General features: G+C 47.4%; 1 protein-coding gene across 1 annotated transcript; it reads left to right on the top strand.

Moving 5' to 3' along the window:
* The first annotated feature begins 13 nt into the window (after window positions 1-13).
* On the top strand, window positions 14-5,424 carry SOWAHB (sosondowah ankyrin repeat domain family member B). The gene has a single exon (XM_088457127.1). It carries the CDS (start codon window positions 177-179, stop codon window positions 2,877-2,879), a length of 2,703 nt encoding a protein of 900 aa, XP_088313253.1. The 5' UTR covers window positions 14-176; the 3' UTR covers window positions 2,880-5,424.
* The last annotated feature ends 21,988 nt before the right edge of the window (window positions 5,425-27,412 follow it).

Below are 27,412 nucleotides of genomic sequence, written 5' to 3'. Positions count from 1 at the left end.
AGAGGAGGGGCTGGGGAGCAGGTGGAACTGTGTGGCTGACTCTGAGTGACTGAGTGGAAGTTAGGTGTGGAGCCTGAAGTTGCAGCGCTTATCAGACAGGAGCAGGAGATGCAGCATGCATGCACACCGGCTGCTGACCTCCGCCTGTGCTGGGCTATGAGAAGCAGTGTGTGAGCATGGCAAATGAGCTGAGCCAGGAAGAGGTGCTGGACTTTCTCTGCCAGGGCGGTGGAAAGGTGCCCAATGCTTCACTGGTGGGCCACTTCAAGCACTACTTGAGAGACACCCGGGCGCCCGCAGAACAGCTCCTGAAGCGCCGGGAAAAATTCAAGCGCTATGTGAACTCGGTGGCGGTGGTAAAGCAGGAGGGAGCTGTCAAGTACGTGGTGCTCAGAAGCCGGTACCGTGATCTGCTGGGAGAGGACCTGCGGGCACGGACCCCCGAAGCATTGGACCAGCAGGAGGAGCCTGAGCTTATAGACACCAGAGAGGAGGATCAGATTGTACCCGGTGCGGTGCAGAGACTCCAGGTAGGTGGGGGATGGAGCAGCCAGGCTGGCGGACAGCAAGTCCCTGGGAGTGTGCACCCTAACCAGGCTATATATGTGCAGCCAGAGTCGGACACATTGCAGCATCCCCAGCACAGTATAGCTGGAAATTCACAGGCTCCCCATGACACTGGCGGCGGCAATGGGACTTTGGATGGAAAGATTTGGGATGCCTCCTCTTACAAAGAACCCTATGCTTATGACCGTGCACCTAAAGGACAGCAACAATCATCCTCCCAGTATACTCCCTCATCCCCTCTCCCGTCTGTGTCCCCAAATTGTGCTTCTATACCACCCTGCCTTATCTCTTCACCACCCAGCAACACCTCCTCGCCCGAAAACAGCACTTCCCTACTAATCATAAATACCTCTATGCTGCCAAATCAGACCCTTCTACCAGGCAGCAATGGATTATCACAGGTTCAAACCAGTCAGACCCACACAACCTCCAGCAAGACCTTCTCACCACCCAGCAACAGCTCCTCATCTTTCATAAAGACTTCTAATTCACCTATGAACAACACGTCATCACCATACCACCATCAGTCTTCATTTTCTTCCTCTGCTGACAGCCCTGCCATGACAGAGACTCCCTCCCCTGCTTCTAGTGGGTACAGGAGGCACACACCTGGACATGAAAGTCAAACTGAAGAGCTAATAAGTGAAACAACTAATGTTGCTATTGTTCGTGCTACCTGTATGAATGCAGAGGGACAAAAACAGGGAAACTTTGAAGGTACTGAATTGTCATTGACAAACTGCCCCGTAAATGACACTTTTGCAAAGGAAGTGCATGATGAACATTCTAACTATATGCAAAGAGAACAGCAAATACATAGTTATTATCATGAGCTGCCGGATTCTCTTCCTTCCTCCAGGTACATAAATTCTATGCACCCATCCCCCTCACTACTGTTCCCACAAGATTCAGACATCCCTCCTCCAGATGTGCTGCTGATTCCAGATGATCAGACAGTGAGTCGCAGTCCCTCCCCTCCTATACCAATCAATGATATGCATGGCATGTGGATGTACCAAATGCCTGTCTTTAAAAGCATCAGGTCCCAGCTCTCCTTGCAGGACATGGAGGACTTTGTTGACCAGGAAAGCTGTGGAAGTGAAGGTAGTGACAGTGGTGAAGGGGGTGACTGTGACACAGAGCACAGAGATGAAGAAGATCCCTCCAGTGACTCAAATAATGACAAGTTTTCACATTACATTGAGAGGAAATGTGAGAGCACTAGGAGATGTCCCCCAAATAGGAAATTCCTGAGTATCATTGAACAGTATAATAAACTGCAAAGTGCAGACAATGTGGGGGTCACAGATACTTTAGTGAAATGTGGAATAGAACCTAATGTAAACATTGAAACAAGCAAATCTCCTTACACTGCCAAATCTTTCCTCACTGATCAGGCTCCCATTTTGTTTGAGTTGGCTGTGAATCCTCCAAAGCACCGAATGAGTTCTCGTTTACAGGAAATAATGTCATCCTCTGATGACGAACTCATTGATCGGGATTATCGAAAGAGAAGGCGCCCATCACGCACTAAGAGACCACTTAACATTGTCCTGGTGCCACCACAGCCAGATGTAGACATTCTTCTGGCGACTAAACCTGTTGACCCAAACCATTTTATTGTAAATAATATTGCAGCCCAAAAATCTCTCCACACCCAGTATGTACCAAAAGTGAACATGGATTATGTTATTAAAAAGTCTTTTCATTATAAAACTTCTACAGTACCCTTGGATCCAATGGAGCATGACTGGATTGTTAAATCAGCCTCCGGCTCTTGGCTTCAGGTTTATGGATTATTCATTGAGGACCCCCATTTGGCTTTACGGAAAGATTTCATGTCTGGCTTTACAGCTCTGCACTGGTTTGCCAAGCATGGCGCTATTGACATGCTCTATAAGTTTCTGGATGGTGCCAAAAAGGCAGGAATTGAACTGGATCTTAACCTCAAGTCCAATGGTGGATATACACCTTTACATATTGCTGCTATCCATGGCCATCATAAAGTAGCTGCCATGTTGGTAGAAAAGTTGAAAGTGAATGTGAATTTGAGAGACAATAGTGGCAAGAGAGCCTGGCAATACCTGAACTGCAACACATCTGGGGAAGTATGGCAGCTCTTGGGAGCACCAAAGGGTAAAACCATTTTTGCATCTCGTGCCTTAAATACTACTTACACTTTAAACATGCAAAACGCATCAAGTCAGTTAAATAGAAAAGCCTCTTTAGGAGCTTTTCTCAAACCACAACATCAAAAATGGAAAGCGCACAATCAAACTGTGTTAAGGGAAAGAGAAATCTACAGTGACTGAGAACCTATGTTAATTTAACCTTTTGGCTTCCATGTTTTCTTTATGTGGAAAATAAATACAAATGGTCTTCTCATTGGAGGCATCCATCTTGTGGGATGAACTAATATGTAGCATATCAATTTGCTATGAACGAGTGATATTGCTGAGAAATTGATCAATATTCATTAGGCCTGGCTTAATTATAATATCTCTAGTTTTATGAATATTCAGCTCACACAATGTATGTGTGCACTTTAAATTCTGCACACATGCTTGTATGTCTACCTATAGCTGTATTACCATTTAATCTTAAATGTTATTTAACCTGCCCCTCCCCGGAGTTTGGTAGCTTCTACATGCGGCCATTTTTCCTGGGGCTCTGGTAATTGTCTCACAAAACCCAAAGCTGAGTGATGCTGCAGGAGACCCCTCTTGCAGCATCAATCAGCCTTGATTTTTAAGAGAATTTTAGAATCAACAATCAAAGATTGTGAATTCTGATTGGTCCACTCACACACCCCTAAGGAGTTATTATGAAGTGACAACTTGAATATTCAGATTATGTGGTAATGCAGCTTTAACTTTGCATACATTAAGAGGAAAGTTTGGATGGAGCCATAAGTTGCAAAGAAGTGATCATTAGTATCATATTTGTGTCACCTTATCTGTCAGTTATAAAACATCCTGTATCCAAGTGTGTTACTGTATAACAAATGTTTTATGTCACTACTGAGGTCAGGGCAGTTTATTACAAAGTGTTTTAATGAGACATGCAAGTGTACATTGCACCATATGTATCTTATTTCCCAGCTTGTCAGACTAAGCCATGATCATTCTGTGGACCGTTTCTTTAGTACTTGTATTTTAACACCTAGAAAATATGTTCTAAAAGATGGCTAAAGCATTAGTCATTATTAACTTGTATATCATGTTATGATCCAGAGACCAAAGTCTACATATGCTTTCTGTAATGAATGCAGAGAGAGAATATTTTACTAGCAATAATACTTTAGATATTTTAGTATAGATTAATGGCACACTGATATTTGATATTGCAGGTTCATGATTAGCGAATGTTACTGTGCACTGTGGTTCCTTTTAATCATACAGGTAAATATTATTACCTGAAGACTGATAAACTGTTATTTCTGATTCTGCCAGTCAGTAGAATTAAAATCCGTCCTCAAAGAACCCTTAAGAAGCCAACACTAGCAATAACATCAACATTAAATCATTACATTTGAAGCGTTTAATATATTTATAGGTAGTATTATGTATGTGACTTTTTTTTTAAGTTATTACCATGAATAGGATTCCCTTTATAGATTAACATTTGCCAAAATGGTTTTCTGGACACAACATTTTGTGAAAGTAAACACTTACAGGGAAATTATAGTGTTAATTATTAGTCACATTTAATTAAACTGCAATGGCAATGTTCTAAGTTTATGGCTTTTTAAGGGGATCTTTGAATAATTGGTTTATGTTGCTTAATAATAATTAAAAACAATAGTAATGATCTATCATCATACAATAATTTGTTAAAATGACACTGTGCCTAGGATTAGTTTACATGCTGTGCTACAAGGTGAAAACCAGTATCGCTCATTTTATCAGACAGAGCTAATCCTGTTATGTCTTTACTTGGATGCTAAGTGTTTTTGTTTTTTTAACATATGCCTCAAAATATTTTATATGTGCTAAAAACACAGTTTATTTATTCAACCAATGGGGTAACTACTGTAAAACATTTTTAAAATTCTTATGTGCATTGCTTTCAACTGCAAAGGAAGTTCCCAAACCCCAGTCACATTTGCACTAATCTTGTCACCTATTTAGGCTATACTAAAAGAATTTGTTTTGCCCAGTGTAAGAAAAAAAAAAAAAAATCATTACTGCACAGGCCTGTCTCCTTTTTTGGATGTTAAAATTGTGACAAACAGGTATTTCTCTTCCAAGATGTGTTCCAGAAACTCCCCACTCAATTCACTGGATTCCCATGGTGAGCAAGTTTACATGAACTGATGTTAAGCGAAATGAGCAAACTTGAAATGTAATAAATGTGAATAAACCTTTTTGTATTTTTACGGATGATACAATCTCAGTGTTTACGTGACTTAGTATTATACTGTTTCATTACAAGGCGGAAGCACAGACAGGTCAATAACAGGTTTTGCAGCTGCTGATTCATCCAAATTGTAAACCTCATTGAACGTGAAGGAAATTTCTATGTTTATAAACATTTCAACAGAAAATTGAAAACACATGCTTTTCTTTTTAGAACAACTGAAGAAACTTGATAAATATTTCAGGCATTTAAATGTTTTTCGTCTCCTGGATGTCACAAGTTCACGTATGTTCAGATATTCATGATCATTTTAAGCAGCTCTTAAAGGAACACTCTCAACAATTACCCTATTGCAAGATATTTAATCAATTTAAAGATTATTTCCAATTGATAACATGGTTTGTATTTTTTTTTTCTCCTTTTCCTTGCTGTGTTACTATTGAAGAACCTTTAAGATGGTGTCACACCTATGTTTTACAAGTAGCCATTTAAATCCATTAAAAGCCGTAAATATCTGATAGTAATTGATCTGCCTAATGTCTGTGTGATCTGCTCATTGCTGCCACCAGCCCTCAAGAACGCTTATTTACCTAGCCCATTAACCAGTCCCAGTGAAATGGAAGTAAAGCTGGGTACATACTGACAGATACATCGGCCAATGTATCTGCTGCCTGTCGGGCAGTGCGTACCCGAGATATGCCGGTGAACGTCGGCGTTCACCGACATATCACATTGGCTGTGCTGCACAGCCGATGGACAGATATGTCTGCAAAAATATCTGTCCATTGGCAGGTGCGTATGGGCGGTTGGCAGACCACCCATATACACACACGTGGTAGCCGCGAGGAGGAGGCCGGGACATGCCCCCTCGTCGCCGGTACCTGCGGGCAGGCACAGATGATGGTTGTTCAGTGTGTACGAACAACCATCATCTGCAGATCACTCGATATGCAGATACAGGGGTGTATCTAGTGATCCAAGCGCCCCTGGCAATGTAATGGACTGGCGCCCCCCACCCCCTCTATGCAGTGCCCCCAATAGTAATCCCCCAGTAGTAATCCCCCCTATGCTGCATTGCCCCCAGTAGTAGTCCTCCCATACAGTGCCCCCCAGTAGTAGACCCCAGTAGTAGTCCCCCCCCCTATACTGCCCCCAGTAGTAGTCCCCCCTATATAGTGCCCCCAGTAGTGGCCACCCCCCTAAATTGTCCCCAGTATTGGCCACCCCTATAAAGTGTCCCCAGTAGTGGCACCCACCCCCTAAATTGCCCCCAGTAGTGGCCACCCCCATACAGTGCTCCCAGTAGTGGCCACTCCTATACAGTGCCCCCCAGTAACGGGTGCCCCCCCCTGTAGTGCCAGGCTTACACACACAAACACACACAGAACAAAAAAAAAATTCAGCTTACCTGATTCCTACTCCTGACGTGACCGCCGCTGTCTGCTCTGAGTCCCGGCCGCTCTTCTCCTGCATGGGAAAGACGTCATGACGTATGACGTCTCTCCCATCACATGCTGCGGGGGGAGCCGGCACACGGAGCTCATTAGTAAAGCTCCAGCCGGCTCCCTCCGCAGACGATGCAGCAGCAAATGAGAGTCTGTCTGACTCTCATTAGCTCTCTGCTATTACAAACACACATGCTGACACTGGCGGCTGTGTGTTTGTTACTGTGTAGGGCAGACTGCTCTCACTGCGGTCTGCCCTACACTTGTGGGGCCAGGGGACTTGTCCACCCCTTGGCTACTGGTGACACTGCCGGACGACACCCCCTTTGCTCAGCGCCCCTGCCGAGTGCCATCCTGGCCAATGGGTAGATACGCCCCTGTGCAGATATATCTGTATAGTGTGTACCCACCTTTTAGTTTCCTACTTTGCCACACACAAACTGTTTAAATATAGTTGAGCATAAAGGCAACTTTTTCTGTAGTAGGTGAAAAAAAAAAAATTATGAAATGCTCATGAACTCAATTTGTAAGTAGAAGACAAATGAAATTTCATATTAACACTGCAACACAAAATTATACCTCTTTTTCCAACAAAAACCCGGGTCCGACCTGGATTTTCAGACGTGGTTCCAACCCAGGTCAGACACTGGCTCTGCTTCAGAGCCGGACGCTCTGACAGAGTGCTCGCTCTGAATCAGGGCCGTCCCTCTGAATTTTAGAGCGGCCTCCTGGCTGCTCGCATAGCTGTGGGTGACCACCCACAGCTATAGTGAGCAGCCAAAAAGATGGTTGCGATGGTCAAGACCATCGCGACCATTGGGCTTGCGACGAGACCCTTGTGGTAAGGTCTTGTCTGCCGCAAGCCCTGGAGTGCTTTTGGCTCTTCCTATGGGAACGCCTCCGTCTGGCCAGCCACGCCCCCGGCACGCCCACCAAAGGGGGCATGCTGTCACTCACCATCGACAGCACGCCCCCTTTGTAGCGAGACCCATAGTGACGGCTTGCCCGTCGCTATCCGGGTCTCGTGCATGGAGCCGGGTCCGTCGTGCGCATGCGCACTGGCCCAACATCGGCCCGCTTGCGAGCGCTCAGCGCTCGCGAGCGGGTCTGAATCTGACGCACCGTTTACACAGCACCATCGATCTGGGTTATTCTCAGGTCAGCTCCATTCATATTGAACCTGGGTCTACCCTGCTAGATTTGTGAGGTCATAAAAAGTGGGAGGTGACTGCTGCACAGTCACCAATCAGCTCATTTAAGGCATGACCCAGGTCGGATAACCCGGATTGCGCCGTTAACACTGCACCATTACCCAGGTCCATCCTGGCTCTGACCCTGGTAGCTACCTGGGTTGGATTGCAGGGTCACTTGACCTGAGTTATTTTTCAGGAACCCTTTTACACTGAGCTGCGACCCGGGTAGACCCAGCAAAATCCCAGGTTTTTGCTCTGGTGTAAAAGGGGTATTAGCTGTTCCTACTCTATACTTGGCAAGGATCACCCTCATTCCACCCAACTCTGTGAATCCCTGCAATTTGGAGAACATCTAGATGCACTTCGAAAAATAAGAAAAACACTCAAATCAGAACCTAAAAAAACTAATGGACAATAATGTGCTAATACTACTCCATATAATTATAAAATTGGATCCTGATCTAAATTAGACATCACGGATGGCAGTTAATGGTTATACAATAAAAAGATTGACAGTATCTAGGCAGACGCCAACTGGTAGACAAGCAATAGGTCGACAGGTACAAAAGATCAATATGGATAAAGATCAGCAGGTACAAAAGGTCATTATGATTAAAAGGACGGCATTGGAATGGTTGACACATGGGACAATTATCTAGTCGATCAGCCAATAATGGGCTGATCTGCTCGATAATTGGATAGTGTGTATGCAGAAGGATTACAGCTATACACTTCTTCAAGCAATTCTTCAATGATCAGATTTGGAGTATGGTATAGTGTGTGCTTCACTCGCTAAATTGCTTCCGAACTCCAGATTTTGTTGTAGAGATCAAAAGAAAGTATACACTGAGCAAGAAATTGCTCATTGTGTGCGGTTGTGCATGGATACGATAATAACTGTCAGATTGGAGCGTTTATCGGACCAGCACACGCCATCTGACAGTGTGTACCCAGCTATAGTCCCAGTCAGTGGTGAAATAAATGTGAATTGCAAACGTACCCACCGCAGGGCTTAAAGTGGTCTTGGAGAGGTGGTGGAACTCTTCTGCCCCCCCCCCCCCCCGCCTCACCACCACGCTAGTCTGACAGGCCAAAACAAGTGTGAAAACTATTTTTTACACACTATTGTGCAAGGGAAACGGTAAAGTCAATGGCTGGGGGCCACCTAGGCCCCAAAGTCTTTTGGGGCTATGACCGTGTTGTCAGAGTTCAGCCGGGGATCGGCCGTCCCTTACCATCCCGCCGGCTTCCTCTGACTTCCCGGGCAGTCGGGCGGCTGGTGCGGCGACGTGGGAGGTGCTGAGCATTCTCCCTGATGCTGGTGTCTCGGGCGGCCTGGTGCGCGGGGATCGGAGTTCCTGTCATGGGCACCGCCATGACACTTCCTTCTCTGACTATCCTTCCTTCCCTGACAGTCTGGCCGGTCAGCTGACGCTGTGGACCAATCAGTGGGCTTCCAGGGGTATATATCCGGCTCCTGTGTATCAGGTAGTTGCCTGAACAACCATTGTCGCTGCTAGTGTTACTAGTGGTCTCTCGTTCCAGGTTCCCTTGCTTCCAGTGATCTATTCCTGTGTGCAGCTATATCATCCATCTCACCAGTGCTTTACCATCTCAGCCTGTGTGCAGCTATTTCATTCATCTCATCAGTGCTTTACCATCTCAGCCTGTGAGCAGATATATCATTCATCTCACCAGTGCTTTACCACCTCAGCCTGTGTGCAGCTATATCATTCATCTCATCAGTGCGTTACCACCTCGCCTGTGTGCAGTATACCTCCATTCCACCAGTGCGTTACCACCGTCGCCTGTGTGCAGTATACTATCCATTTCACCAGTGCTTTACCATCACAGCCTGAGTGTAGTTATATGTACCCACCTCTCCAGCGTCATAATCTCTGGCTGGCTCCAGTACCACTATCCACCTCATTACTGGACTCTGTGGTCCCTACCTACGTGTTACAGTATTGCACCGTGGTGCACTCTTTCTAACCGGCAACCCGGTAGAGTGTCCGCAGTGCACACTTCCTTGTACCTCAAGTACAGTGTCCCTACATGCCCCTTACTGGCACAGACCCTTTGGGCCACGAGTGTTCGTCTCTCCTTTTTCCCGCGGGCTTTGGTCACCTAGTCATAGGACCGCGACCTGCTTACGAGGTGCAGCTCAAGCCCATATCCCGATTTGTGGGGTCACTGGTGAACACCATCTCGTGGGTTAGATTCCGCACCTTTGACTAGGTCTCGCCAACGACCAACACCCGTGGATGCGGAGGTCGTACATTCAGGCCCCTCGCCTCCGTTTCCTCCCGCAGCCTCAGGCCTCCACTTCCAGAAAATCGCCTCCCAGCATGACAGTTTGTTCTAGCCAAATGGAAGCTACAGGCTCCCCAGGTACTGGGAATCTCCAGGAGCTAATGACTCGCATGGATAACCAAGAAGCGGCACAGCAGCATGTGGCCAAGTACTTACAGGAATTATCTGGTCAGCTCCTGTCTATTCAGAACACTCTGGCAGCTATGTCTCATGCTCCTCCTTCTGTCGCTCCTACGGTTTCTCCTGTATTACCTTCGGGGGTCGTTCCTCAAAAATCCCATTTGCACTTGGCTACTCCCGAGAGGTTCGATGATACTCCTCAACGATGTCGTGGTTTCATAAACCAGTGTGAGATCCAGTTCGAATGCCTACCCCAGAATTTCCCTACCTCCCGGTCTAAGGTGGCCTATGTAATTTCATTACTAACTGAGGCAGCTCTGGATTGGGTCTCCCCCTTGTGGGAACGAGCAGATCCGCTCGTATCTAGATATAGAGTTCGTGGCAGCTTTCAAAAGGATCTTCGATGAACCCGGGAGATCTGTCTCTGCTTCTTCAGATTTGCTTCGTGTCCGTCAGGGTACCCGGTCCGTCGGGCAATATGTAGTACAATTTCAAACCCTAGCGTCCGAACTAAAATGGAACGAGGAAGCACTTAAGGCAGCCTTCCTACATGGCTTATCTGAGAGGAAGAATTGGCATCTAGGGATTTACCTCCCACCTTCTCGGATGTTATATCCCTCTGTATAAAAATTGACCTTTGCCATAGAGAGCGGTGGGGAAATAGGGGGCGTGGAGATCGTCCTCGGGATCGCCCATCCTTGGGAAGTCATTCCTCTCCTTCCTTCTCTAGCAGTGAGGAGTCGATGCAAATTAACAGATCCCGGTTAAGTACCGCCGAACGGAACCAGCATTTTCAAAATAAATTGTGCTTGTATTGTGCTGCTCCGGAGCACACATTAAGGAATTGTCCTGTATTGACGGGAAACGCGAAACTCTAATTGATGTTGGGAGCATGCAATTGGGGGTTATTTCTGACTCCTCCCAAATAAATGACAGTTTATTGCCTGTGTCGCTCTCCTACCAGTCCAGGACAAGGATGGTTAAAGCCCTTGTGGATTCTGGGGCTGCCGGCAGTTTTATTTCTAAGTCACTGATTCAGACCCTAGGCCTTCCGGTGGTTCCATTGCTAAACAGATTACTGCTCTCTGGTGTAGATGGCAAGACCTTGCTAGGGAGATCCTCAAAAACCCTGCCAGTGTTCCTCCGGATTGAATGTCTGCACCAGGAGACTATTGAATTTTTTGTTCTTCCCGACTCGGCCTATGAACTAGTTTTAGGCCTCCCCTGGCTACAAAAGCACAATCCTACGTTTCAGTGGTCCAGTATGCAGATTTTATCGTGGGGTCCAAGTTGTTTCCATGGATGTCTCATCCAAGTACTCCCTGTCCGCACTAACGCGCTGTCCTCCAGTGGAAATATAAGCTTCCCCTCGTCTGACAAGCCCAAGTGTTCCTCTGTTCCCGGTCTACCAGCAGCTTATCAAGATTTTGCCAATGTATTTTGCGAACAGGCTGCGGATAAACTCATCGTTCCTGGGACTGTGGTATTGAGCTCCTGCCAGGGAAGAACCCTCCTCGGGGTCGAACCTACCCATTATCAGTTCCTGAAACAGCCGCTATGGCGGCATATATAAAGGAGAATCTAGCTAAGGGGTTTATCCGGCCCTCCACTTCTCCAGCAGGGGCGGGGGTTTTTTTTGTTAGCAAGAAGGACGGCGGGCTTCGGCCTTGTATTGACTACCGGGGTCTCAACCAGATTACTGTAAAGAATCGATATTCTCTGCCTCTGATTCCGGAGCTTTTTGATAAAGTTCGCGGGGCCTCTTTGTTCACCAAACTTGATCTGCGGGGTGCGTATAATTTAATATGCATTAAAGCTGGAGATGAGTGGAAGACCGCTTTTAACACCAGAGACGGCCACTCCGAATATCTTGTAATGCCCTTCGGACTCTGCAACGCCCCAGCGATATTTCAGGGTTATGTGAAAGAGATCTTCCGGGATGTCCTCTACAGTTTTGTTATAGTCTATTTGGATGATATTCTAATTTTTTCAAAAAATTTGCAAGATCATCGTCAGCGTGTCGGCGAAGTCTTGTCACGCCTCCAGAAGCATCATCTTTATGAAAAAATATCCAAGTGCCTTTTCGAACAAACCTCGGTACCCTTCCTAGGGCACATAATTTCTGGAAAGACCCTCCAGATGGATCCGGAGAAGTTAAAAGCCATTTCTGACTGGCCGTTACCAAAATCCTTGAAGGCTACTCAACGCTTCTTGGGTTTTCAAATTATTACCGGCGGTTTATAGTTATACCAAATTTCTCCACACGGGTGTCTCCTATCACAAATCTCACAAACAAGGGTGCAAATCCCATTCGCTGGCCAGATACTGCCATCCAAGCCTTCCAAAAATTAAAAGAAGCCTTCTCCACTGCACCTATCCTGTGCCAACCCCAATTGGACAAACCGTTCACAGTTGAGGTAGATGCTTCTTCAGTAGGGGTAGGGGCAGTACTGTCACAAATCTCAAGTGATGGAAAGTACCATCCCTGTGGGTATTTTTCTCGTAAGTTTTCCATTGCCGAAAAGAACTACGGAATTGGTGACCAGGAACTACTAGCAATGCAGTTAGCTTTAATGGAATGGCGGCATTTGTTGGAAGGAGCCAACTTTCCAGTTACCGTGATCACAGATCATAAAAACTTAATCTACCTCCAAACGGCTCACCGTCTAAATGCTAGACAGGCCCGTTGGTCCTTGTTCTTTTCAAGATTTAATTTAAAACTTCAATTTCGTCCTGGCAGTCTAAACAGAAAAGCTGACGCCCTCTCACGGTCTTTCTTGTCCAGCACTCAGGAAGAGGATCATCAACGTTCCCGACCAATTTTCGATCCTGTAGTCTTCGCCTCTACTCAAATGTTGACTCCTCCCCCAGGGAAAATTTTTGTGACCCCAGAACTACGGGGAAAATTACTAACTTGGGCTCATAGCTCTCTGTTTGCTGGCCATTCTGGTATCCTCAAGACTTACAAGTTCCTTCAGCGTTCCTATTGGTGGCCCACAATGAAAGGGGATATTCGAGAATTTATTCTTTCATGTGTAAAATGCGCTCAGCATAAGACTCCCCGCAAGAAGGCAGCAGGTCTCCTGCGACCCCTGTCCATTCCTAATACTCCTTGGACCCATATATCCATGGATTTCATCTCTGAACTACCATGCTCCCAAGGATACAATACCATATGGGTAGTGGTGGATCGCTTTTCTAAGATGGCACACTTTATTCCATTGATGGGTTTCCCTTCTGCTCCTCAGTTGGCAAGAGTCTTTGTTTAGGAAGTCCATGCAACCTGAATATTTCCTTAAGAGATCATTTCTGACCGCAGAGTTCAATTTGTAGCTAAATTTTGGAGAGCCTTATGTAGCACTTGTGGAACCAAGTTAAAATTTTCTTCAGCTTACCATCCACAAACTGATGGGCAAACCGAAAGAGTTAACCAAGAGCTGGAGACTTTCATAAGACTCTTCGTTTCCTCCTCACAAGATAACTGGCTGGATCTATTACCTTGAGCAGAATTTTCACACAACTTCAAATATCACACTTCCTCCAAAGCCACTCCTTTTTTTACGGTGTTTGGGAGACATCCTCGAGTCCCAGATTTTCAAAATTTGCCTACAGTAGAGGTTCCTGCAGTTTCTGAATTGGTGGAGTTTTTCGCAACCGTTTGGAAGAGGGTTCATTCCTCTCTGAAGCAGTCGTCTAAGAACTACAAAAAATTTGCGGATAGACGACGTGTCGCTGTTCCACTGCTGAGAGTTGGAGATAAAGTCTGGGTATCCTCCAGAAACATCCGATTGAAAGTACCCAGTATGAAGCTAGCCCCACGCTTCATTGGTCCTTACCGTGTTCGCAAGGTCATCAACCCAGTCGCGTATAAGTTGGAACTCCCTCATCAACTAAGAATATCCAATATCTTTCATATTTATTTGCTGCGTCCTCTAGTGCTGAACCGTTTTCAAACTTCTGCTCCCAAGTTACCTCAAGTGCAAACTTCTCAAGGTACAGAGTTCGAGGTAGGGAGGATTTTGGACTCTCGATTTAACAAATCTAACAACCTCCAATATCTCTCTGACTGGAAAGGGTACGATCCGGAAGAAAGGGCATGGATCAGAGCCACAGATGTTCATGCGCCTCAAATGGTTCGAGCCTTCCATATTAGATTTCCTGGTAAACCTGGAGGGTGTCCGGTGTCCACCCTGAAAGGGGGGGGTACTGTCAGAGTTCAGCCGGGGATCGACCGTCCCTTACCGTCCCGCCGGCTTCCTCTGACTTCCCGGGCAGTCGGGCGGCTGGTGCGGTGTCGTGGGAGGTGCTGAGCATTCTCCCTGATGCTGGTGTCTCGGACGGCCTGGTGCGCGGGGATCGGAGTTCCTGTCATGGGCGCCGCCATGACATTTCCTTCTCTGACTATCCTTCCTTCCCTGACAGTCTGGCTGGTCAGCTGACGCTGTGGACCAATCAGTGGGCTTCCAGGGGTATATATCCGGCTCCTGTGTATCAGATAGTCGCTGCTAGTGTTACTAGTGGTCTCTCGTTCTAGGTTCCCATGCAGCTATATCATCCATCTCACCAGTGCTTTACCATCTCAGTCTGTGTGCAGCTATTTCATTCATCTCATCAGTGCTTTACCATTTCAGCCTGTGTGCAGCTATTTCATTCATCTCATCAGTGCTTTACCATCTCAGCCTGTGTGCAGCTATACCATTCATCTCATCAGTGCTTTACCATCTCAGCCTGTGAGCAGCTATCATTCATCTCATCAGTGCTTTACCATCTCAGCCTGTGTACAGCTATATCATTCATCTCACCAGTGCTTTACCACCTCAGCCTGTGTGCAGCTATATCATTCATCTCATCAGTGCGTTACCACCTCGCCTGTGTGCAGTATACCTCCATTCCACCAGTGCGTTACCACCGCCGCCTGTGTGCAGTATACTATCCATTTCACCAGTGCTTTACCATCACAGCCTGAGTGTAGTTATACGTACCCACCTCTCCAGCGTCATAATCTCTGGCTGGCTCCAGTACCACTACCCACCTCGTTACTGGACTCTGTGGTCCCTACCTACGTGTTACAGTATTGCACCGTGGTGCACTCTTTCTAACCGGCAACCCGGTAGAGTGTGTCCGCAGTGCACACTTCCTTGTACCTCAAGTACAGTGTCCCTACGTGCCCCTTACTGGCACAGACCCTTTGGGCCACGAGTGTTCGTCTCTCCTTTTTCCCGCGGGCTTTGGTCACCTAGTCAAAGGACCGCAACCTGCTTACGAGGTGCAGCGTAAGCCCATATCCCGATTGGTGGGGTCACTGGTGAACACCATCTCGTGGGTTAGATTCCGTCTCGCCAATGACCAAGACCCGTGGATGCGGAGGTCGTACATTCAGGCCCCTCGCCTCCGTTTCCTCCCGCAGCCTCAGGCCTCAGCTTCCAGAAAACCGCCTCCCAGCGTGACACGTGTGAAATACATTTTAGATGCTTTTTTTTTGTTAGCACTCCTGCCATCCGCTGAGACCACAATGTTATAGAACTTTTATTTTTAAGTGATCAGTGCTATTTTTCTGCCGTGCCTCTGTTTTTTTTTTTATGGGGTCCCCACAAACTAGTCTGTCACTTGGATGCCTAATGTTTTTTTGCAACCCCTATGTATTGCCTTCATTTGATTCTTTCCTTACCTATATGCTGGTTTCTCTGAAATGGATCTCTGAAGAAATTGAGCCTCCCTAGGCAGACAGTGAGTGGATTTCTTTCTGTGAGACTTCTGTGCAGGTTCCACCTACCATTAGAGGTGACGGAACTCCATTTCACCCTGTTCCTGCCCACTTTAACCCCTGACCTGCCAGATATCTAATTCAAATAATTGTGCCTGGCTGGGGGTGGTTGTAGCCTACTATTGAAATTTGTGAGTCTCCTAGACAATCTGGGAAATTATGTCTATTGGTTATTCACATACGGACTGACTCAGAGTTAGGAGCAAATAAAAGAGGACTAATTTGCTCCTGGAACAAACCATCTTACTATGCAAGGGGTGCAAATGCATTTCTTTTTTTACATGCTGTGAAAATAATGGCTGCTATTGCATGTAGCGCACAAATACTGGGCATTTTTTTGTCTTTATACTGAAATTTAAGGGGTTTTTTTGCACATTTTTAAATGTTAAAATATTTTTTCTCCTACCTCGGAATCAGGCCCATGATATTTTTAAAGCAAAACCCTATGCATTTCTTTACAAACCACATCTTTGTCAGGAGCCTACACTTGCATTTTAAGCTCTGCACGTTTAAACTGTAACTAATCACAACAATCCAATGCATTACCTATTTTTAGATATCGAGAGTTTCCCTTGAATGTTAAATATAATACCAAATCTCATGATACAGTAGCCACTTGTGATCTGTTTTTTTACACTAGTCAGTCCTGTTTCATGACCATATGCAGTTAATATAAATTGAAGGGGTTTTCAATAATCCTTATATTTCAATGAATGGGGTGTGGTATTCCTTATAATAATCAAGTAGTAATTTCATGACAAAAATATTTAAAATCTGTTATTGTTTTAATTCCCATTATATCAGATGCTGCTTTGGCATACTTGTGTTTGATACATTTTTTTTTTATGAGAGGAAAGCTGTGAGTCTGACACACATTCTTGTCATGTAAATCTGTCATGGGCAGGTTGCCTCATCATGAGGGGGGGACGGGCTATGGGGTTTGTGTTGTGTCTATTTTGAACTGTGTAATGTCTGAGATAAAAAATATTTTAAAGCAGGCAGGTATGGACTAAAACAGTTGATACAAACCATACTTGCCAACATCCAGGGTCAGCATTCCAGGAAGGGGAAGCCAGTCTACTTCGGCGGGGGGCGTAGCATAAAGGGAGCATGTCGTGGGAGATTATGTGGGGGTGGGGCAAAGGCGTGACCGCACGATCGCGTCATTGTAGCCCCGCCACCTCTTCACAATGCTGAAATTAAGGGCATTGTGAAGCAGGGTCAGGCCATGATGATGCGACACCGCTGCGGGCGGTCGGGTCAGCGGCTGATTTTCGGGAGGCTCCCAGCCGAATCAGGAGGGTAGGCAAGTGTGATACAAACACCGTATATGAATATATGTAGAATATAGGTGATGGGTACGGGATGCTGACGCTTGGGATCCCAGCGGTCTTAATCCCGACGCCAGCATCCCGACCAGGTTACAATCCTGACTCCTCCCAGGTAAGTAAACCCTAACCTAATCCCTAACACTCCCCAAAGCCTAAACCTAACCCTCTCCATAGTGCCTAACCCTTCCCCTAACCCAGCTACTTACCTTTGGGATCCCGACGCCTGTATTCTGAACGCCGGAATCCCAGCGCTCGGGATTATGACCACATCCCGAATATAGTTAAGTTGATAAAATATTGCAATGCTGGGTACACACTGGCCAATATATTGGCCACTCAATTAAATGGCAGATATATTGAGTGTGAGTCAGCCAGTGTGTACAGACAATATGTCTGTGAACAACATCGTACAGAGTCAAATCACGTCGTCTGTGCAGCACAGCCGTATGCCCAATATAAATGCAGAAATATCGGTGCATCGTGCTGTGTGTACGGGTGGTAAACCGAACGCCTGTACACTTGCTGCAGAGGCCGCCGGTGACTGGCAGCACATCGGGCCGATGATTGGCAAGTGTCTATGTACTTACCAATCGTCAGGATGGCGGATCGACCAGAAGACCGATCCGTCGTCCAGGTGTATACCCGGTTTAAGGTCTAACGTGACGACCAGAGTGACATATTTATTCTTTGAATATTTCAAAGAGAAAGATATCTTTCACAGCTATTTACAGTATAAATAGCTCATAAATTGTATCTCCTTCTATTTGGTGATCAGTGATCACATGACAAAACTCACCTGAATGAAAGGATCACCTTGTACAAGCAGGTAGTGCAGCGTATATAGGAGCACGTCACCTGTGGCCTTATGTTTTTATATGGTCATGAACTCATAGTTGACTTCTGATTCTATTGTATTGTTTTATACAGGTAGGGGTTACATTATTCTCATATTTTGTTCTTTATTGTGGAAAGCATCTCAGATGTGGTTCATATTTGAAGTGTGTGGCTATAGTATACCTCCAAACATTTATCTTTGCAAACTAGGGACAAAATTATCCCTGCTTCAACCCGCAAAAAAGCATGCCCAAAGTGCCCACAACTCCTCCCCTATCAAGCACATTTTCCTACCAACCATTTTGGAATACCACACTTCTCCATAAGCTCTGTCATTATCAAGACATGCAGATTGTTATTAGTTCGCTAAACTTGGGACTGTGGGGGGGAAGGATGGGCTATACATACTAATGTCTTTCAGTGGGCTCTATTGTTTGACTCCCAGGCCATTATTATATATATAGCCACCCTGAGACATTTGTTACTCCCAGATTTGCTTACCTTTTTATATCGGAAGAACTGTCCTTTGCATTGTGAGGTATACCGGGTTTATGACCTGGGAATCCTTCTGCGCATGCACGGCCGCCGACAAATCCTGGTAATGATCCTATTTGATACCTCTCGGGGAAGTCTTAGAAAAGAAGCTTACGAGTCTTCTATTGACAACAAGTTTCAGAAAGTTTTGCTTTCCGGAGCTTGATGCATATGGCAAATGGGGTAAAACCACTGAAGACAGTATTTTTGGAGTTTTTGATCGCATTCTCGCTGATAGAGCGGTATACAATCGGGAAGCCGGCTGCCTTAATACCGGCAGCTGGCTTCCCGACTGTCATATCCCGGCGAGGGTGAAATGCCGGGCGTCTAGATGTAGACGCCTGACATTTCCCCGACGCCGGGAGACCGGCGCCTGGCATCCCGATCGAAGGGACGCCGGGCACCGTGAGCGTACAGCCGCGGGGGGAGGGTTAGGTTTAGGGCACCCGGGGGGGACTTAGGGATAGGCACCCCCCCGGGAAGGTTAGGCGCCCCCCCCAGGGGACTTAGGTTTAGGCAGCGGGGAAGGGGGGGGGGTTAGGGTTAGGCACTTGGGGGGGAGGTTAGGTTAGTCAATACTTACCGATCGACGATCGGGATTTCCAGCGCTGTCGGGCTTCCGCTGCCGGGAACTCTGCTGTGGTCGGGCTGCCGGGAATCGGACCGCCGGCCGCATCCGTATTTCATACCGATTCTGATAGAGCATCCCGTCCAGTGAGAGGTTCAGGTCTCTCTCAATTACCTTTTCTTGCAAACTTCTTTCCATAGCATTATGCTGAAATACTACATTACTGTTCTGTTTATGAAAACAGTTGATGGCATTCACCTAAACTGCTGAAGATCCTGTAGCTAAGTAAGTGTCTCCCCAGTCGACTGAACTACAGTAATCTTGTTCAAGTTCTGGAAAGGAGTGTTAAACATTCACTGCTGTTATATAGCGAAATTCCATTAGCATTCGCCTAATAGGGGATAAAATGGTTTAAAAAAAAAAAGAACTCATTCCAGGCTGAATTTACTATGCAACACTTACCAGAGCTGCTGTAGCTTTGGCAGTTTCGGCCACTGGATTTATTAAATTATATTTAATGCAAAACCAGGGATTGTTGAACACTTTTCTTGTCTTTCGAAACAACAACAAAAAAAAATAAATCCAGCTTGATCACACGCGTACAATTTTCACACTGAATATAAAGTGACTAATTATTTATACATTGACTGGGTGCATTAACATGTTCAGTGCAAAACCGTTTCTGTTATAATTTGCAGACTTAGGCCTACGCTCTGCTCTCTCCATGCAGGCTTACTAAGAAATACATTTGCCATTTCTTTTTTTATTTTTAATAATGCACCTCAGTAACTGCAGTGAACTTGAATGAATTTTCATAGTCATTGTAAATGTTTGGGATATCATTTAGTGTGTGTAATAAAGATAATAATAATAAAAAATATATTATAAGGGCACAGTCGTGCCCTTATATTAAGGCTGCATCCAGGGCCAGTGCAAGGTTTCCGGGCGCCCTAGGCAACATTTCACCAACCGCCCCTGCTCCCTCCAATTCATAATATGCCACGCATAAGTCTCCCCAGTTAAATAACATGCCACACAGCGGTGTCCCAAATTCATAATATACTATATAGAATTTTACACACAGCAGAGCGCCAAAATCATAATGTGACTCATAACACTGCTGCCAATTCATATGCCACACAACTTTGCCACAAATTCATTATATGCCACTCAGCAGGGCCGCAACTAGGGGGGGGCTGAGGGGTCATGTGCACCGGGCGCCATCCTCCAGCGGCACTGGCCACACACTTTTCTGTGCCGGAGGTCTGCAGATAGAGACCTCCGGCAATGGTGTGCGACGGACATTGAAAATCTGCGGAAGATCCCGCCCTCCCTCCTGGTGTCGGAAGTTAGGGTAAGCACTCAGGGGGGGTGGGGGTGGAGAGGGAGTGAGAGGGACGGCAGTGCTGCACTGGGCGCACTGCCGTCTAGCTACGGCGCTGCACTCAGCCATGAATTATGACATTCATTTTTTTTTTTGTGGACTCAGCGTCGTCGTCCAGTGGCTGGCGCCCTTAGGCGTCTGCGTAATGGTAGCACCAGCCCTGGCTGCATCTCAAAAAATGTATTTCTCCATAGAGAATTCCAGAGGGGGGGGGGCAGGGTGTTTAAGGGGCTACACCTCAAAAGCTATAGGAGGTACGGATCTGAAATTTGGTATGGCCGGGTAGAACTGTCACTGGGTGCTGCAAATTTCAGGACATACACATAAAAAATTAGGACATGGGAGTAATCTAAAGCTCCAACTGTCACATTTTTCTGACATTGTCAATTAGGAACCCATTTCTGCAGTAGTCTATGGGGGATTTTTGGGAAGGCAAAACTCAGGGAAGGGGTGGAATTTAGACTTGGAGTTTGTTTTATGGGGTAGCTATTGTGCCAGGGAACGTGCTTTTTGGGTTCAGGCAAAATAGAAAGTTACAGTTTTTTAACTATTACCTCAAGAATGCCCCATTATACAGATGGGACTTTTCAACTTGCTGTGCATGCTCAGTAGGTGGCAGGCAGTGTGCAGCAGCAGCGATTTCAGTTCCTGGAATCAGCTCTGACATTAGCGGTGGGAGGAGCCGTGCACACAGTGCACAGAGGAGCCAGGTCCGACCCCTGAAGCAGGGCTGGCTCTTAGGGGGGTGTGTTAGAGGGGTGCACAGCATGGCTGCCAACAGGATCAGTCACCGGCTGGCACATGGATGTATAGACAGCACCCAGCAGCAGACATGGAGGAGAGCCGTGTGGGTACCGCAGGTAGCTATGCAATAATAGCCCTCCCCGAGCTCTGTGTGCACTATTCAGCCTCCTATTCCCAGCACTGAGTTCCTGGGCAGCATCACATTATCACAGCAGCTCTCCCTAGTAGCCCCTTTCCCCCTTCACACATATTGTGGACCCGAACCTTGTCCTTCCTCCGCACGGGCTGTCGGAAAACCGGCCCGTTAGTTCAGCTGAGGCAGAGGTGGAGACCTCTCTCTGCACTCAGGTTACTGATCCCTCCCCCACTACACATTCTCCTGCAGCACGGCAGCTCAGTCTCCACTGTGCTGACAGCAGCCCGACAGTCAGTGAGTTAACCCCTTCAACACCCCGTGGCCCCCTCTCTCGTAGGTGACTTATCATTGATTAGAGCTGCAGTGTAAAGGACTGCACTTCTAGAGCTGTGGGAGCCAAAAGAGGTGGAGTCGGGGCAGGGGGCGGAGCTACACGGGACTATCACTGCCAGCAGCCAGCCCAGCAGCATGGAAGAGAGGAGAGCATGGTGGAGCTGGTGTGCTAACTAACACATACTAATGTACCCTGCAAGGTGAGTCAGTGAGAGAGAGGGGGGAGGGGGCACTATATTGAGTGTATGATTGTGTTTGTATAACTGTGACTGCATGTATGTATGTGTGTGTGTATAAGTGTGTGACTGTATGTGTGACTATGTACGTGTGTGTGACAGTATGTAAGTGAATATGTGTGACTGTATGTGTGTGTATTAGGGGTGAGCGGATTCGGATTTCTGAAATCCGAACCCCCCCGAGCCCCCCCGATCCGAGTCAGATCCGAGTCAGGCTCGACTTTTCCCGCCTGACTCGGATCTGAAATCGAGGCAAAACGTCATCATCCCGCCTTCCGGGTCTCGCGGGTTTTGGATCCTATATAAGGTACCCGCGTCGGCGCCATTTTCTCACTCGGCTGTGGACAATGAAGAGGGAGGGTGGGAGTTAGGGCTGGCTGGGCTGTGTAGTGTAGTGTAGTGCAGAGTAGTGTTGTGCTTTGCTGCGCTGTGCTGCTGTTGTCCACTACTTCAAAGTCCATAGGGGCTGGCTGTGTTGTGCTGTGCTGCTGTTGTTAATAGGGGCTGTGTCCACTACTTCAAAGTCCATAGGGGCTGGCTGGACCTCCTTGAAGAAGGCAGAGCCCCTGCCGAAACGCGTTGGAGACCCCCTACATTCTGACACCACAGCCAGCTTACACCAGAGCTCTTCATTCCTGCGGAGAACTTGGTCGAGCCTTGCTGCTTCCAGAACCCTCTCTACCCACCACCCGCAGGGCCGCGCTGGGCATCACACCTAGCAAAGCCCTTCGCACCCCTCTTGATCACCACTCCACCTGCTAGACCCAGGCGACCACGCACCGCCCCCTGGGAGCAACCAACACCAGCTCCACTCACAGCTGTTCGTCCAGCAGCAATCCCTAAGCGATCCACACCAGCAGGCACCCACCAGGCAGCGGGAACAGAATGCCAGCAACGCGGTGCACCAAGCCCCACAGTGCACCAGCAAGCCACTACCACACACAGTGCTTCCTCCAACCGCTGACACTGCAGCAGCCATCCAACACCGCATCTGCAAAAGGAAACTAACACTAGCTACCAGCAGCCCAAGCCTTTTTCACCAACAAATCCTACCGGTAGGTAAGTGACTCCGAGACTTATACCCCTGCGCGGGACGCCGCCAGGGTGTACATCCACAACCGCCAGACCCGCTGCCAACCCACCACTCCCCTCCCCCCGAGACATCCTAAGACTGTTGACCAAAGGTCCAGCAGGGGTAACGTGCCGGTCTATTGAACTGCACGGAAAGGAGCCCCCTAAAAGGGTCCACTAACCCCACCTGGGTGCCTGGGACCGAACAGGATTAGTACTGTTTTTTTCCAATAAACACTTTGGCCCCCATTTCTGCCTCTGTCTTCATTTCCTCACCCACCACCTCCAGTCCATTAGACCCCCTTCCCTCCCTACACCCCATCACTCCACAAACAACATCAAACACAAAAGACCACAACACACTATTACTCCAGCATTACACCCATAGGGCAAGCGCACCCTCCGCACCCTCTACCCCATTATATCGTTACACAGGACCCGGTACTCCTGCTTTTAGGAAGGTGCAGCACCCCGACACAAACAATACATCTCACATCCCATCTGCCCATACAGCAGAGCGCAGTTCTAACCCATCATTTGCAGTTCTCCATAGGGGCTGTGTCCACTCCAAAGTCCTGTGCAGTATCCCAGTCCTAAAGGGGTGCTGTAGTGTTGTCCAGGGGGTGCTCTGTCCATCAGGGGTGCTCCCCCCAAGTGCTAAAAATATAATATTTTTTCTGTGTTTGTGAATTGTGTGCGCAGTAGCCGCACGTGCATCAACAAAGTAGTGCCAAGCGTGCGCCTGTGTCATAAGTAAAGGGCCGGCTGGCTTGACCGTTAAAGGGTGCTGTAACCCCCAAAGTACACTCCAGTCCAAACCCCCCAAAAAAATATTTTCTGTGTTTGTGAATTGTGTGCGCAGTAGCCGCACGTGCATCAACAAAGTAGTGCCAAGCGTGCACCTGTGTCATAAGTAAAGGGCCGGCTGGCTTGACCGTTAAAGGGTGCTGTAACCCCCAAAGTACACTCCAGTCCAAACCAAAAAAATATATATTTTCTGTGTTTGTGAATTGTGTGCGCAGTAGCCGCACGTGCATCAACAAAGTAGTGCCAAGCGTGCGCCTGTGTCATAAGTAAAGGGCCGGCTGGCTTGACCGTTAAAGGGTGCTGTAACCCCCAAAGTACACTCCAGTCCAAACCCAAAAAAAAAATATTTTCTGTGTTTGTGAATTGTGTGCGCAGTAGCCCACGTGCATCAACAAAGTAGTGCCAAGCGTGCGCCTGTGTCATAAGTAAAGGGCCGGCTGGCTTGACCGTTAAAGGGTGCTGTAACTCCCAAAGTACACTCCAGTCCAAACCAAAAAAATATATATTTTCTGTGTTTGTGAATTGTGTGCGCAGTAGCCGCACGTGCATCAACAAAGTAGTGCCAAGCGTGCGCCTGTGTCATAAGTAAAGGGCCGGCTGGCTTGACCGTTAAAGGGTGCTGTAACCCCCAAAGTACACTCCAAACCAAAAAAAAAAATATTTTCTGTGTTTGTGAATTGTGTGCGCAGTAGCCCACGTGCATCAACAAAGTAGTGCCAAGCGTGCACCTGTGTCATAAGTAAAGGGCCGGCTGGCTTGACCGTTAAAGGGTGCTGTAACCCCCAAAGTACACTCCAGTCCAAACCAAAAAAAAAAATATTTTCTGTGTTTGTGAATTGTGTGCGCAGTAGCCGCACGTGCATCAACAAAGGAGCAGCGCCAAGTGTGCACCTGTGTCCCATAAGTAAAGAGCCGGCTGGCTCATTTCATAAAGGGTGGTGTAACCCACAAAGTGCACTACTCTCCAGCAAAAATAAAAAAATATTTTCTGTATTTAGCCGCACGTATATATCAAATCGATATAACATAAATGGAGGACCAAACTTTCTCCGATAAAAATAAAATAGAGAAAGATCAAGAACCACTTCCTCCTAGTGCTGAAGCTGCTGCCACTAGTCATGACATAGACGATAACATGCCATCAACGTCGTCTGCTAAGGCCGATGCCCAATGTCATAATAGAGGGCACATACAATCCCAAATGACAAAGTTCAGGAAAATGACCTTGAAAAAAACTTTTAAATCAGCTGAAGAGAAACGTAAACTTGCCAATATGCCATTTACGACACGGAGTGGCAAGGAACGGCTAAGGTCGATCCCTAGTATGTTCATGACTAGTGGTTCAGCTTCACATGACGATGGAAGCCCTCCTCCCACTAAAAAAATCAAAAGAGTTAAGCTGGCAAAAGCACAGCGAAGAACTGTGCTTTCTAAGAAGATATCACAAATCCCCAAGGAGAGTCCAAGTGTGGTGGTGGTTGCGATGCCTGACCTTCCCAGCACTGGACGGGAAGAGGTGGCTCTTTCCACCATTTGCACGCCCCCTGCAAGTGCTGAAAGGAGCACCCACAGTCCACTTGCTGATATGCAAATTGAAGATGTCACTGTTGAAGTACAACAGGATGAGGATACTGGTGTAGCTGGCGCTGAGGAGGAAGTTGGCGAGGAGGATTCTGATGGTGATGTGGTTTGTTTAAATCAGGCTCCGGGGGAGACAGTTGTTGTCCGTGGGATGAAAAAGCCCATCATGGTCATGCCTGGGCAGAAGACCAAACATTTCACCTCTTTGGTCTGGCAATATTTCTATCCAAATCCCGACAACAACTGTCTTGCCATATGTACCATATATAAAGGTGAAATAAGTAGGGGTAGGGACGTCAACCACCTAGGAACATCCTCCCTTATACGGCACCTGCAGCGCGTTCATAAAAAGTTACTGTCAAGTTCAGAAACTTTGGCTAAGACCGTAAGCAGTCCAGGGACACCTAAATCCCATTGTCCTGTTGTATCCAAGTGCCTGCAAACCACACCATCAACTCCCTCCTCGTCAATTTCCTCCTTAGTCAGGATCGGAAGTAGTCCTGCAGGCCATGTCACTGGCATGACTGACTCTCCTATCCGGGATTCCTCCGGAGGATCCTGCATTGCTACGCCTACTGCTGCTGCTGTTGCTGCTGCTGGGAGTCATTCGTCATCCCAGAGAGGAAGTAGGAACACCACTACTTTTACTAAACAATTGACCCTCCAACAGTCCTTAGCGAGGAGGATGAAGTACGACAGCAGTCATCCTGAAGCAAAACGTATAACTGAGGCCTTGACTGCTATGTTGGTGTTAGACGTGCGTCCGGTATCCGCCATTAGTGCAGTGGGATTTAGACAATTGATGGAGGTAGTGTGTCCCCGGTTCCAAATCCCGTCTAGATTCCACTTCACTAGACAGGCGATACCGAGACTGTACAGAAACGTCAGAAAAAGTGTCCTCAGTGTCCTGAAAAATGCCGTTGTACCCAATGTCCACTTAACCACGGACATGTGGACAAGTGGAACAGGGCAGACTAAGGACTATATGACTGTGGCAGCCCACTGGGTAGATGTATCACCTTACGCAGCAACAGCAGCAGCGTCACCAGTAGCAGCATCTCAGAAACGCCAGCTCGTTCCAAGGCAGGCTACGCTGTGTATCACCGGTTTCAGTAAGAGGCACACCGCCGACAACCTCTTGGAGAAACTGAGGGAAATCATCGCCCAGTGGCTTACCCCACTTAGACTCTCCTGGGGATTTGTGGTATCTGACAACGCCACCAATATTGTGCGGGCATTACATCTGGGCAAATTCCAGCACGTCCCATGTTTTGCTCACACAATAAACTTGGTGGTGCAGAATTTTCTGAAAAGCGACAGAGGCGTGCAGGAGACGCTTTGGGTGGCCCGAAAAATTTCTGGCCACTTTCACCATTCAGCGACTGTGTGCCGAAGACTGGAGCGCCAGCAAACACTCTTGAACCTGCCCCGCCATCACCTGAAGCAAGAGGTTGTGACGCGGTGGAACTCAACCCTCTATATGCTTCAGAGGATGGAGGAGCAGCAAAAGGCCATACAAGCCTATACATCCACCTATGACATAGGCAAAGGAGGGGGTATGCACCTGACTCAAGCGCAGTGGAGAATGATTTCCGTGTTGTGCAAGGTTCTCCAGCCCTTCGAACTTGCCACACGTGAAGTCAGTTCAGACACTGCCAGCTTGAGTCAGGTCATTCCCCTCATCAGGCTTTTGCAGAAGCAGCTGGAGAAAGTGAAGGAGGAGCTAAGACGGAGCGATTCCGCTCGGCATGTGGGACTTGTGGATGAAGCCCTTCATTCGCTTTGCCAGGATTCCAGGGTGGTCAATCTGTTGAAATCAGACCACTACATTTTGGCCACCGTGCTCGATCCTAGGTTTAAAGCCTATGTGGTATCTCTCTTTCCGGCCGACACAAGCCTGCAGAGGTGCAAAGACCTGCTGGTGAACACACTGTCAGCTGAAGCGGAACGTGACACGTCAACAGCTCCTTCATTTTCTCCCGCAACTGGGGCTGCCAGGAAAAAACTTAGGTATCCTAAGCAACCCGCTGGCGGTGATGCAGGGCAGGCAGGACCAAGTTTGGACATCTGGTCCGGACTGAAGGACCTGGCA

This window comes from Taudactylus pleione, unplaced genomic scaffold (genome assembly GCF_031769625.1).
Source record: "Taudactylus pleione unplaced genomic scaffold, aTauple2 ptg000739l, whole genome shotgun sequence".
NCBI classification, from domain to species: Eukaryota; Metazoa; Chordata; class Amphibia; order Anura; family Myobatrachidae; genus Taudactylus; species Taudactylus pleione.
This window is presented reverse-complemented; position numbering and strand designations above follow the sequence as displayed.

What these genes read in the sequence shown, in the direction of transcription:
- SOWAHB (XM_088457127.1), top strand. Translation starts at nt 177, where the DNA reads ATGGCAAATGAGCTGAGCCAGGAAGAGGTGCTGGACTTTCTCTGCCAG.